Raw genomic sequence first — 12,835 nt, forward strand, 5'->3', positions numbered from 1 at the left:
AGCTCAAAAATGCGCTCACAACTCATTTGAGAAAACAGAGTGGAAATTGTACTGAAAGTAAAGTCCACAGAGGACTACCACATAACTTACAATTGCAGAATATGCCATTAGCTTTGCAATCAAGCTTTCTTCCACTTTTTTACTTATCAGTGAGCAAAGCATCATCAGTTTTGATAAATAATCTCCAAACCTGCTTACCTTCAGCTGCTGTAGAGCTTTGGCAATGATTGGTTGGCTGGATGTCTGCTCCTGGTGCAGAGATATGAGCCCTTCAATAGACTGTTGGAAAGCCTTTCTCTGACTCACAAGGTGGGCAGACTGAATGACTACAAGGAGGAGGTTATCAACCTAGAATACAAGACACCACTACTTCTTGTAAAGAAAATCCTCTCTGTAAAAATACATCAAATATCACCAGATTCCAATCAGTTATTTTTTAAATTCTAATACATGAAAGACCTCTTGTCACTATTCATGAAAATCTACATTCACACAAAAAAAAACTTGATCCTGGCAACTAAACTCAAACTCTCATCTAGTGAGCAGAGTTCCATGAAGAAAGTTTTCATGAGGAATATGGTTCTGTTTACTTCTGGAAAATATTGGAAACACTGTATTAAATTCAGATTAGCTACACACAAAAAAAGCAACAGCTAAGCAAAAATAATTACATTATCTCAAAGCAGACAGAAATTTGCAACCATTTGCAAACTGATTCTCATCTATTGCTATTTTCATTTTCTGAATGAAATACTAACTTTGATAGACGTCTGAAGAAGTTCAAAGCACTTAATCAAAGGTTGTTTTTTTACTGTTCAGTTGGAACAACAGGCAAACAAGAAACAATATGTTTACACATTAAAAACAGCAGTATGTAGAGGAGTGACTTTTTCAACTCAATGTAACTGCTAGAACCCTCTGAATGCCAAAGGTCAGGCACAGTGATGCGGAAAGTCACTCTCTTTGCGGACAGTACAGCCCATTTATGGTAGGGATCCAAGGAACTGCATGACATACCAAAAGGAAAATTCATATAGCTTAACACTAAAGACATGAAAACATGAGGGGCAGGGAGCTGGCTCAGCTGTCAGAGTGCAGCAGAACTGCTGGCAGGGAAACTCTATTGGCTTGGGAAGAAGGAAAGTATGACTGGAAACGTTTTTTCTTGCAGAACTGTTAACATCCAGTAACTTCCTGAGAAATTTAACACAAAATGTCACAATTCATCCAAGATCAAGAGTAACTGGCTTCATGCTTCAGTGTGTGGAAAGCACACAACCATTATATGTTCTCGGAGACTGATGACTTCTTAATAAAATGTTCAATTTTCAAGTCTTACCTGCACTTCTGAACACTCAACTAGATATTAAAGGTATCTCTATTATACAACTCTGAAAAAGGCACATTTGTAGAGACTGATCCTGTCAGGAAATGCTACAGTCCATTTAATATTAGCATTTAGCACAACTAAGAATCAAACTTATTCCGGAATTTAACTTTTTATTACCGATAAAAAGACACATGCTTCACTTGAATGACTCCAGTTAATCTGATAGAATAAGCATTCACAGAAGTGTGGAGATGACAAACAGTGGGGGAATAAGAAAGACCAAACCCACCTGCATGGTGCGCAGCGTATCAGCAGTTTCTACTTGTGGCACTACTTTGACCGGCTGACCCTCCCATGCACTCCAGCTGTCATCTAATTCATGGTCTTTGTCGCTGTGTTTGGTCATTAGCAAGTAGGCCTCATATGTAAGCTCATCTGAATCCTTGGAGCAATCCTTCCCCGCAGCTGCATTGAGGAGTTGCAAAATCACAGACTTTTCCCCTGCAATACTACCTGGTACAAATACTTGTAAACTCTCGAGTCCAGGAACTTGTACCTGCAGAGAAGAAACACACTGAATGAGTGAATCCCACTGTCTTTTATGATAAATAAATAGTAGGTGGCAAATAAAATACGCAGTATCATTTAAGCAACAGGAAGAATCCCCATCCTAAAAAGTTGTACAATATACATACTAAAACAGTACCTTCATCTATTTTTGCACTGAAAGTCAAAATGCATTATAAATTATTTCTTTTGAAATCCACTGGATCACCATTTTCTTTCTGTGTATTTCAAGTTAACCCTTCTTTATATTCTTCTAAAGGAATCTTGTTACAAATGAAGACCAGTTTCACATATATACTATATATGTATGCATACATGAGAATAAAATACATATACACGTATTTTAAAAAGTCAATTAGTCAACAAAGAGTGGAGTATCAAAAGTAAAATTCCTTCAGAATTTATACATTTCTAAATGACTACAAAAGACAAAGAGTAAACAAAAGTCTGTCTAAAAAAGTATCAGTTATTCTTCTACTTTCATAAAAGCTAGATTAAGTCCAGTTAGAGCATTCTCTTTTAATAAAATATTACTGCTACTACTTAAAAACTACTTCCAATTATATCTGTCACATTGGTAGCAGTACTTCAACCATCAGCAGCATCAACAGCAGACTGTGAAAACAGTAAAATAGCCAGTATCTTGACTTGACATGAGGTAATTGACTCATGGTGGAGTCAAATTCTCTTTTCAGAGTGTGATGTCATCGAGCTAAGACAAAATACTGCACTCAGCGCTTCTACCATTAGGCAGACACATTTTATAACTAAAGCTATTATAATCTGTAGGTCAATGCAAAATACTAGATGGCTGTTACTAAAAGCTAAATTAGATTCCCCAATGAGCATCTGCCTGAAAGGCTGTTAAACATTTAAGCTCCCTACATGATATTAGAGGGCCAGTATATAAAGTGTTCATTATCAAAATGTGTGTCATTTAACCCATGTATAACAGATGTGTGAAACTCAAGATACAATTTTTTCTACAAAAAATGTACCAAAGATACAATCTTTAAAAGGTGTACTAAAACTAATACGGTGTCTTGAAGCATCTAAGACTACATACTTGGGGGACAATATTTTTTTTAAGTAAACATATACTTATTTCCCTGGGTGTTTTCCAACTCAAACACTCCACAGATCAGGGCCCTGCTGAGCCAGTTGTTTTATCCATGTATTTACAACACTTTATGAACTTCTCTCCGACGAACTTGTTTGTGCCCCCCTAAATGAATTTCAGTATTTATCAAACATTTACATAAATCTAACAAGAATTATGCAATGAAAAAGTTAGTGCATTATTTCCCAACTGTAAATTATACATATATATATGAAAAGTATGGAAGGACAAAAAAGAACAGCAGATCCAAATACATTTGATCTGTTGAAGCAAACAACTTGCTTAAACTACAAAAAAGACTTGTTGACATAGGAATTTTTTAAGGAATTTTGCAAAACCACAAATGTGGGACTTTACATTGCAGTAAATATGGAACACCAAGAACTTAACTTAGTTTTGCTGTATAACCGTTTCCTAGCTACAGTTACTCTGGAACAGAACAGAGGCCTTGAATTTCTCATGTCCTTAGTACTCTCCAGGAATCTTGCTAAAACAGACCTCCACTATAATACTGCCCCTTTATATAAGCAAAACACAGGTCTACAGTCTGAGGTTATCTACTCAAACATGTATCTATTTTCCTTATAGATTTGAAAGCATTTGTTTCATAGCACTCACTACTAAGTGTTATTAAACAGAAAAGTTCTTTCTCGGTCACAAAGAGAATCTTAGGAAAAATAAGGAAATAAGTCACTGAGTTCCCAAAATGTAGAGTAGCATTCTCACTCATACAAACGCCAAGTACAGAATTTGACTACCACAACTCAGTATTAAGTACAGAGCACTTTACATGTTGAAATACAGATGTCCCATTAAAAAAAAAAAACTAAAGCATGACAATATTTGACATTTTGCTTAGTATACTCAGTTCACTTTCATGCCTCTAAAGCTTATCACCTATGTGAATTTACCTTCACATAATCTTTTGTTTTCAGAGCATTCAGAAGATCTCGCACTGGGGCTGACAATGCAAATTCTGCTGCTATTTCAAGGTCCTACAAATAATGATAAAACAAAAGAATATGCTTTCAGACCAAATTTCTTTAAAGTATATAAATAAGAGAAGACTCTGTTAACTTACCTTCCTCAGCATTTTAGCAAAACCAAGAGCTTTGGAGGCCCTTTCTCTAGCTTCATGGAACAGTTCTTTCAGTGCTCGACTGGTCTCTATAACAGACCTCCTGAAACATTGGCAGAAATGAAATGACAACATTTCAATAAATCATATTACACTTACACAGCCATTAGAAAATAATTATTTACATACATGTTAGTAAAAAGAACACAAATATTTGCATGCAGCTGACAAATAAATTGAACTGACAAAAAACCTCTCATAGCCTAAACTAAAGAGATGGCTACTAGGCTTCAAAAAAACAAAATGATGCTTCATTACTACTGCACACAGAAATACAGTGATACAGCCTATGGAGCCTTGCATTTACCAAGTTTGCATTCTAAGGAATAAAATACATTGTGCATCTGTCAGAGGTAGAGAAACATATGTAAGCATTTTGTTATTATTAAGACAAAAGTTTTAATACCTGATTTCATCTGATGCAGTGCTGTCATCGGCACTGGCCCAAAATTCATCACAACTGTCTTGTAGTCCAGAATCTAAAAATATTCCTGTAGATTTCAACAGCATTCCTGCAATATCACTGTAGCAACAGAAATGGTGGAACTTCAGTCTTATTGAGGTAGCATGGCATCTTAAATGTCTTCCTTCTTAATGCAAGAGAGCTGTTGCCAAGTCCAAGTACAGAAACAAGCAGCATCTTGGGGCCCACAGAAGCCACCTGCACCTACTGCATCCTACACCTACAGCCACTGCAATAATCCATCCATTCGCAATGACTACCAGCTGCTTAATGACATCCCAGGAAGTCCCATCTGGGAATCCCAAACAAGTGCTGACTTGAATACCTCTCTGGTATAAAACAACACCATAAGCAGAGGAATTAAATAAAACCTACCAAAATAGTTTTCCAGCTTGAGCTTCGCCTCCTCTTATATAAGGAGTTATTTCTTTGGTGAAATTCCATTCCTCCTCTAACAGATTTTTTAAACTATGAGATGCTTGAGGTAACTGCTGCAGCATTTGGATCCAGCTTCGCATATAATCAAAGTAAACCTTAAACAGAAATTGTTACAAAAGGTGTTAAGGACTAGAACCTCTTAAATCAACAGACAAACTCAGTATTATACAATTTTTAGAAGGTATTTCTACAATAACTTTCATTTGCTCCAACTGAAAATGAGCTCCATGTTTTCACTAAAAAGGTGCTATTAATGGCTCAGCAAGTATTAAATTCTATGTCTCCACAATACTTTCCTGAAAACATTGTCCACCTTACTTGCTGTGCTGCTATTTACCATTGTATTAGTGAATACCCAGAGTAGCCATAGTTTTTAAAGCTGAACTGCTGAAATACAGTCTCTAAACCTTTTATTAACTGGATTATGACAAAAGGTTTCATCTGAACATATCCTCCTGGATATGGGTAAGTGCTGTGAAAAGCTTTCTGAGATTCGCTTTGTGATCCTTTATATCAAGTCTTATCGCTCACCTTTATTTAATTACTACTGTTTTAAACCAATATAAAAAATCCAGGTAAATGCAATTTTTCTTCAACCATCTATCTGCCCTTCAGGACTATATTGCATACAAAAAATCACCTGCAATTTATTTCAGTCCAATAATCCATAACATCCCTCCTCAAAAATGGTTAAAATAATTTCTATAGGTTTCAGGTATTTTCAAACTACACTGTAAAATTGCCAAAATCATAGAACACTTTGGGTTGAAAGGGACCTTAGGGGTCATCCATTTCCAACCCCCAACCTTCCCAGAGGCCAAGCGTTTTTCTTAAAAAGACTTGTTTAACTAATTGCAACAATGAATATACATTAAAAATAAGGTATCAATTATGCATTAATGCAATGCCAATACAGTAAGATATAACGTTAATCAAAAAAAATCATAATTTATTCAATATTAAAAGGTTATTAAAAGTTTAGTTCAAACTTACAAAATTTACAGTTCTATATAGGAACCATTTTTGGTCAATACAGCCAATTTACAAGTATACTGTCTCACAGGAAAAAAGCCAGTACTGCCAAAACAGCACTGGCCTCTGTGTTTTTAAGGGACCTTTACAAGTCCCTTAAAACAATAAAATTGTATCAAAGTAGAGAAAGAAAAAAAAAAAAAGGCAACCATCCCTAAAAGGGACAACAGATTTTTATTAGCAGTATTCAGATTAATGCACTTACTTTAACTCTCCTTTCTGAAGCTTACCATTAACATTTTATGCAGATCCTCTTCAAAAGAATCAATGTTGTAATCAATCTTTTGCAAGTCATCTAACACTTCCCGTAACATGAACTGGTAATATTGCTTCATTAAGAGTCCACCCTTCAGAACTTCTTTACATTCTCTCACTAGCTGCAAGAGACAAACCCCAAAACTGCTATCAGTCAATACATTACTCTGAAATTCACCCCTTGTCAGCCCAGTTTGTCCAAATATGCTAGTTTGGCACTAAATAATTTATACAGCTTCTTGAAACAAATACAGCTGCTCTACACATCTGCAGGAAAAACGCCACTAGTTTTCCAGGATTATTTAATGGCAATGCCATTATTTGCCACATCAATATAAATAGAGATGGAGGCAGATGTTTCATACCTACTCCCTGCACAATGCCACAGCAAGCAGCTTACTAGATAATTAGTTTAGAAAGGGGCAAAAGGGCTCACAGTCATGAAATCACCATTTTCAATGGAAGCAAGTCAGGAAAAATATGCAGTGTGTTTAACATATGCTTAGAGAAATGTTTTGCTACAGTGAATTCACTGCCAATCTCCAGGGCGGGTGCCCTGTGCTGGTTTCGCTGGTGGTGGTAAACCACTACATGCCCTAAATTCCAAAATCCATACCAGACCTGAAAGCAATTAGTGTTTTTTTGTTGCTTCCCTGGGCAAAGCTAACATGAGGAAAGGTCTCTTCACTGCAGAAGGGGTTGCCTTTGGAAGAGCTGTCACCTTTCCCTGAAATATTAGCCTTTATCTATTTCAAGAGACACGCTCAACCACAGGTACAGGAGCACACAACAAGCAAGCATCATTTCAAACCTACACTAACAAATGCCTTTCTTTCAGAAGCCCTTCAAGTGCTAAGGCTGTATTCTGAAATCATCATCAGTCTTCAGGTTTGACAATCCTTGATCTTTTCTGAGGGTCAGAGGGAATGGAATTGCTGGCTGATTAATATGCTTTTTAGAATCCTCTATAATGGCTCTCCTTGCAAAGTAATATATCAATATAGTAGACTCAATACATAAGAAATTATAATGGCACAAAAGCAGAAAACATACAAGAATGATATTAGTATGACAAGAGTCTCTGGAATCCTTTACAGGACAGAAAACATCATGTGGTGTTCCTCGACATGCAGAGGAAACAAGGATAATACTCTGAACTCTACAGTTTAAAATTTACCAAGTTAGGTGAAAAAGGGTAAAAAAAAGTAATTTTTTATAAGGTGAAAATCCAAAAGGACACTTTTATACCCCTAACATGTCATACACCTTAAAATTAATGTCTTTCTTCACTCCACTCAATCACATCCAGTGTACTTGGTGTTAACCTGTGCAGCTTTTTCCCCTTCAACACCTGTCCATTCATAATAAACTTGAAAAACTTTATTAAAATTGGGTAATTTTAAGTATTTAAATAATACTCTTTCATATGGGTATGCTACTGAGTAACAGAATACAGGATTTACAAAAGCCAGTGGAGCGAATCCTAGTGTCAGCTTTTGAACCTGAAATTCACAAGGCAGTAGCCAAACAAAATTTTGGTTTATAATGAGCACATGAAAGAAAATACAGCCTAAACTGAAAATATTATCACTATTATTGGTTTGATGGATTGCTTTTATTTAGGTAGTTTATACAATAAATTGTTTCCTCAAAGCAGGTGGGGCAAGACAAACAATACCAAATTTAACAACCAAACAGCCACATGCACATACAAACATCCACCTCTGAACATGAATGCTTAATTTTAGAACGACCTTGAACTGTTCAGGTACTAAAATGCCCTCAAAAGAGAACAGCTCTCTCCAATAACGTAGGATTATCAGGATTACAAAAGCTAGCACTGAAACTGAAACATGGACAGAAAGGAGGAAGGCAGCAAGAAAGGATAGGAAAAAAGGCACATTTTAAGAGGCATATAATCAGTGTTAGTTTTCTTCTTGTGCATATAGTTTTTATTGAAAATCAGATTAATTTTTTTAATACAATTGACTTACTAGTAATACAAGAATTTAAGAATCACCTTGCAAATTTAGAATTTACAAGAATCACCTTGAAAAAGTTGAGTAACAAGACTAGCATACCTGATCCATTCACACAGTACTACATATTTCAAATGGTACCAAAAAGCAAGAGATACTTAAAAGGTCTCAGTACCTCAAATAAGATTTACTAAAGTCAATCACTACAAAAAACAGACTGCACTGTGTTACTTGCATACAAAGAACAAATCAGGGATTGGGTTTGTTCAGCCTTGAAAAGAGAATATTCACAGTGAATTTAATCACAGATTTGCAATGCCTAGAGGGCAGTTGCAGAGAAAAGCATAGGAGTAAAGCACTGGCTCTGGCCCTCAATGCAGAGAAAGCCAAAGCATAACAGCCTACCCAAAAGACCATCTTACAGAAGGAAATGGAGCAGTGCCACTTCCAGAACACTGTGCTGCAGCACCAGCTCTGCTTCCTGAATAATACCTTGAAAGAACTGAAAAATCTTATGTCTGCAGTTAAGATGGCGCAGCTGTCCTTAGTTGTGTACAAGTTCTGCATCCCTGTCCAGCAGCCAGGAGAGCATCATGACTGAGGATAACTGGGTTGATCATATTTCAGATGGTCACCTTCTGAGGGTTAGAGTGTGTGATGCAGGACATTGATGAGGTCCCCTCTCAGCTGTCACTTCCCAAGGCTTAACAGGCCCTGTTCCCTCAGCCTTTCCTCACAGGAGAGATGTTCCAAGCCCCAAATCATCTTTGTCCTCCACTGGACCCAGTCCAGGAGCTCCATGTCTCTCTTGTACTGAGGAGCTCAGAACTGGAAACAGCAGTCCCAGGGACAGGATCACCTCCCTCAACTTGCTGACAATGCTCTGATATGATAATAAAACAACCTAATTTGGGAATCAATCTAATTGTAGAACCCAGCTTCCTGAAGGTTGGACTAGAGTATCTCTAATCCAGTCTTCTCCGTAATTCTGTAATACTCTGTGAACTTGCAGAATAACACAGACTCCTGGACTCTTCTTTTGTGCTTGCTCAAGATTTTAGGAATTATAATTTTTCAGGAAACAAATAGATGTATTTGTGAAACATCCTCCACAGCTCCTTTGCCTGTTTAAAAATATTGTATGGGACAAGAAGCATTTGCTGAACTGAATTCATTTTTTCAATGTCATTAGTAAGACAGTATCCACCACCAAAACAGTCTGGTACAAACACATTGTTTTCCAGGAAGAAAGTGTAATTTTTACTTAACTTGGGAGTCCACAAGGAGCACACAAAATGTTAAGGGGGGGGAAAAAAAAACAAGATCACCCCCATCTCTGAAGGACATAATGTGCTTAACAAGAGAATATGCTATGCAATGTATTACTCTATGACTGTTAAGGCTGAAATTGTAGGTTTCAATCAATGGGGAGAGCGTAGTGGGGGAAGGAAGAGAGTACAAATTTATTTGGGACCACAAAGTAACACAGATTTATAGCATCATAAATAAAACATAGGATTTTGGATCAGCAAATAACTGGAATGTGAGATCATAATCGGTCCAAGAGCTTATTTAGATGTTTACTCTTGGAGATCTTCTGATAAAACTCTGATTTGGTTATACTTGCCAGGATGCAGGGAGATGGGATGAATTTTGGACTATACCGTGAATACTGGCATTGATCTAAACAGCCTTCATTGTACCTGATAGCCTCCAGAAAAATAGTCTTTATACAATATTCTCAACCAGTGACAGGACTGACAATTTTTGGTCACTGCCCACAGAAAGTAATACAATAGGCTGGAGAAGATTTTTTTTTTATTATTTCATTTTTCTTCTTAATTTACTTTTACTATGTGATATTGCATGTAATCAGATGTCCTACACTCACTTGAGAGAAAAATCAAATCAAAGAGCGAAATACAGACCCTTAAAACAACTTGTATTACCCAAGAAACCCAAAAAGAGGAAGATTTGCTAGAGAAGATTATATAGCTTATAATGCAAATGGAACTAATACTGTTGAATTTTGTTGCCTAATAATATTTTTAATCACCAGTTTTGATATGGAAACCTAAATCAGAGAGCTATACACAATCATTTATTTATTATGCAAAAAGCAGATCTCCATATGAAATACTAGACTATTTACAAAAATTGTTACACAATTATACATTGTAATTTCTTACACTAATCCTCTTTAATGTGACATGGTATCATAATGAAATGACAAAATATTTCAAACAGGAAATATGTATTTAAAAAGCAATTGAAGCAAACCTGTTTAATACTCAAAAGAGATGGTTCCCCAGCAGGTCTTTGTTCCAACCTCAGCTTGAGACATTCATGGATAACATTGAGCAGGACTCGGCAGAGAACCAAGAATGCAGGTTCAAAAGATGGCAAATCCATGGATTTCAACTCCTCCCATGATACAGCACTGCATTTTTGCTCGCAACAAGGTGGGAAATTTAGTAACTGCACATAATCTGAACACAACATGGGATCTGGAAATTCTGAAAACTAACAAAAAATAGGTATCATGAAAAGGATCCTTAAAAGTCTTTAGGATTTTGGATTTGTTTAAAGTAGCATGCACAGAAGTATGTTTTTAAAAGGTAATAGTCTATTAGCTGGCAAGTCAACCACACAAGTTTATATCATTGGCAGATTTTTAAAGCTAACTTTTTTTTAAAGGATCATCAGTCTCAGGAAAAACAACTATGGACCACTGGGAATAAACAAAACCACTTGCATTATGCTTCTGACATTATCTAGAGAAACAAGTGTACACTAAGTGAGTTACATCAGGTACATAACCTCATTCCTTTTGGAATACATAATACATATATTAACATAAAACTCCATACTGTAAATGAATGAAATATTCAAAAAAATGTCACTAGCTAAACACAGCCTAAGTACTGTAAAATTAACTTCTGAATTTTGGTAGATTTTAAATTTAAACTGTTTAAAAAGAAAGATGAAATATAAACATCAAGCTGGTTTGTTGTTTTGGGGTTTTTTTAATAATAAACTTTTCATTCAAATTAAAATTCCATTTAAACAAAATTACTTTTCTAATTAGAGAAAATAATTGAGATGCTATGAAATAAACACCCTAGAAATCTAAAACTATATACCTTGTGATAACATTCTAAGCAAGGCTGTACATGGAGATACTCGGGTTTAATTTAGACAGAAAAGTTGGACCTCAGAACATGGGTAGCTCCTAAAGATAGCAATACACTGTTCATCATTTAAGGATGATTTGTTTCGGATCAAGTTTGTTTCATTCTTATTTTCATTTCTCAGCTGCTAACCATGGCTCTGAATATCCTTCAGTCATATAGTAGACATAACTATCATTTTTTAGGGTTTTTTCAGCTCAATTTAAGTAACATCACAACAAAAGGGAAAAAAATATTACCAGTAATTAGAGTATGATAATGATAAATTATAAAACTACTGCCTAGAAAGTTTAAAACACCTTTTAAATTCATAATCTATCAGAAAATTAAAACGCATATTTAAAAACGTATCTTCTTAGATGAAATAATGTCTTCTTTTTACTCTCTTTAAAAGGAAGATATAGCACCAGAATAGCATCAGGGCTAAAGATTTTTATACAGTAAGTTTTCATTAACAAACAGATCATGAAAATACTACACTTCCACAGTACAACAAAAAAATAATAAGTAAGAAATACAATCCCCACGGTGATGCAAAGACAGTTTGGGGAAATACAGTTCTTATAAAAATATTAAAGAACTAGTCTATGAGCAAAAATAACACAGCCAAATTGAATAAATCTGTAATATCCTCTTCTAGCATCAAGGATAACAGAAAGTGGCTTAGTACTTAGGGCTTAGTACTAGACACCTAAACTTTAATTGTCCAGTCTGACTAATCTTAATCTTCTGCGGGCTCAATCTGAAATGTTTCAAATACTTCTTACAAAAACCTCAAGAAAAACTCTAAGCCATTTATTGAGATCATACAAAAAACCATACTCAAAAGTGCAGCCACTTGAATAAACAACAAACAGGGTACACAAACTTAAATACGCTCTATTAAAATAACATCTGATTTCATACACTAAAGTTAGAAATATTATCCATCTTAACCAAGAATGAAATTGTACAACTTCTACACACAATCAACTCTATAATGCATAGAGCCCTGTTAAAATATTAGAGCCTATAGAGGAATCAAACATGTTTTAGAAAACACTAAGACCAGGAATATGTATAAAGATTTACACATATTTAGGATGAAATGAGCATTAAAATGCATACAGTGGAAGAATTCAGAAAGCACATTTTAGATGTGTTTTAGACGCCATTGAAGCAACAACAGAAACAAAAGTATGTCCAGAGACTTAGAAGTGTAAGTATACACATAAACACAGTCAAGTTACAAAAGTAACAGAAACAATAAAGACTAACAGAATACTAACAATTCTGTCTGCATACAAATATCAAACTGAACTGCACTAAAAAAAAAAAAAAAA

The 12,835-nt window shown here is 35.4% G+C and overlaps 1 protein-coding gene across 6 annotated transcripts in view; it reads right to left on the bottom strand.

The window, feature by feature from the left end:
* Positions 1-12,835, bottom strand: part of MAP3K4 (mitogen-activated protein kinase kinase kinase 4) — a 69,765-nt gene that overhangs the window by 32,569 nt on the left and 24,361 nt on the right. For all 6 annotated transcript variants that reach the window (XR_009277141.1, XM_058834477.1, XM_058834475.1 and 3 more), the window contains exons 4-11: positions 10,603-10,845; positions 6,319-6,465; positions 4,994-5,151; positions 4,562-4,678; positions 4,099-4,198; positions 3,929-4,012; positions 1,620-1,886; positions 199-348 (exon numbers count right to left, since the gene is read on the bottom strand). Coding sequence is in view for 5 of the 6 variants with exons in the window: in XM_058834477.1 (XP_058690460.1) it covers positions 199-348; positions 1,620-1,886; positions 3,929-4,012; positions 4,099-4,198; positions 4,562-4,678; positions 4,994-5,151; positions 6,319-6,465; positions 10,603-10,845 (1,266 nt within the window). In the remaining variant the exon portion in view is untranslated. The remainder of the gene's footprint in view (positions 1-198; positions 349-1,619; positions 1,887-3,928; positions 4,013-4,098; positions 4,199-4,561; positions 4,679-4,993; positions 5,152-6,318; positions 6,466-10,602; positions 10,846-12,835) is intronic.

This window comes from Poecile atricapillus, chromosome 3 (genome assembly GCF_030490865.1).
Source record: "Poecile atricapillus isolate bPoeAtr1 chromosome 3, bPoeAtr1.hap1, whole genome shotgun sequence".
NCBI lineage: Eukaryota > Metazoa > Chordata > Aves > Passeriformes > Paridae > Poecile > Poecile atricapillus.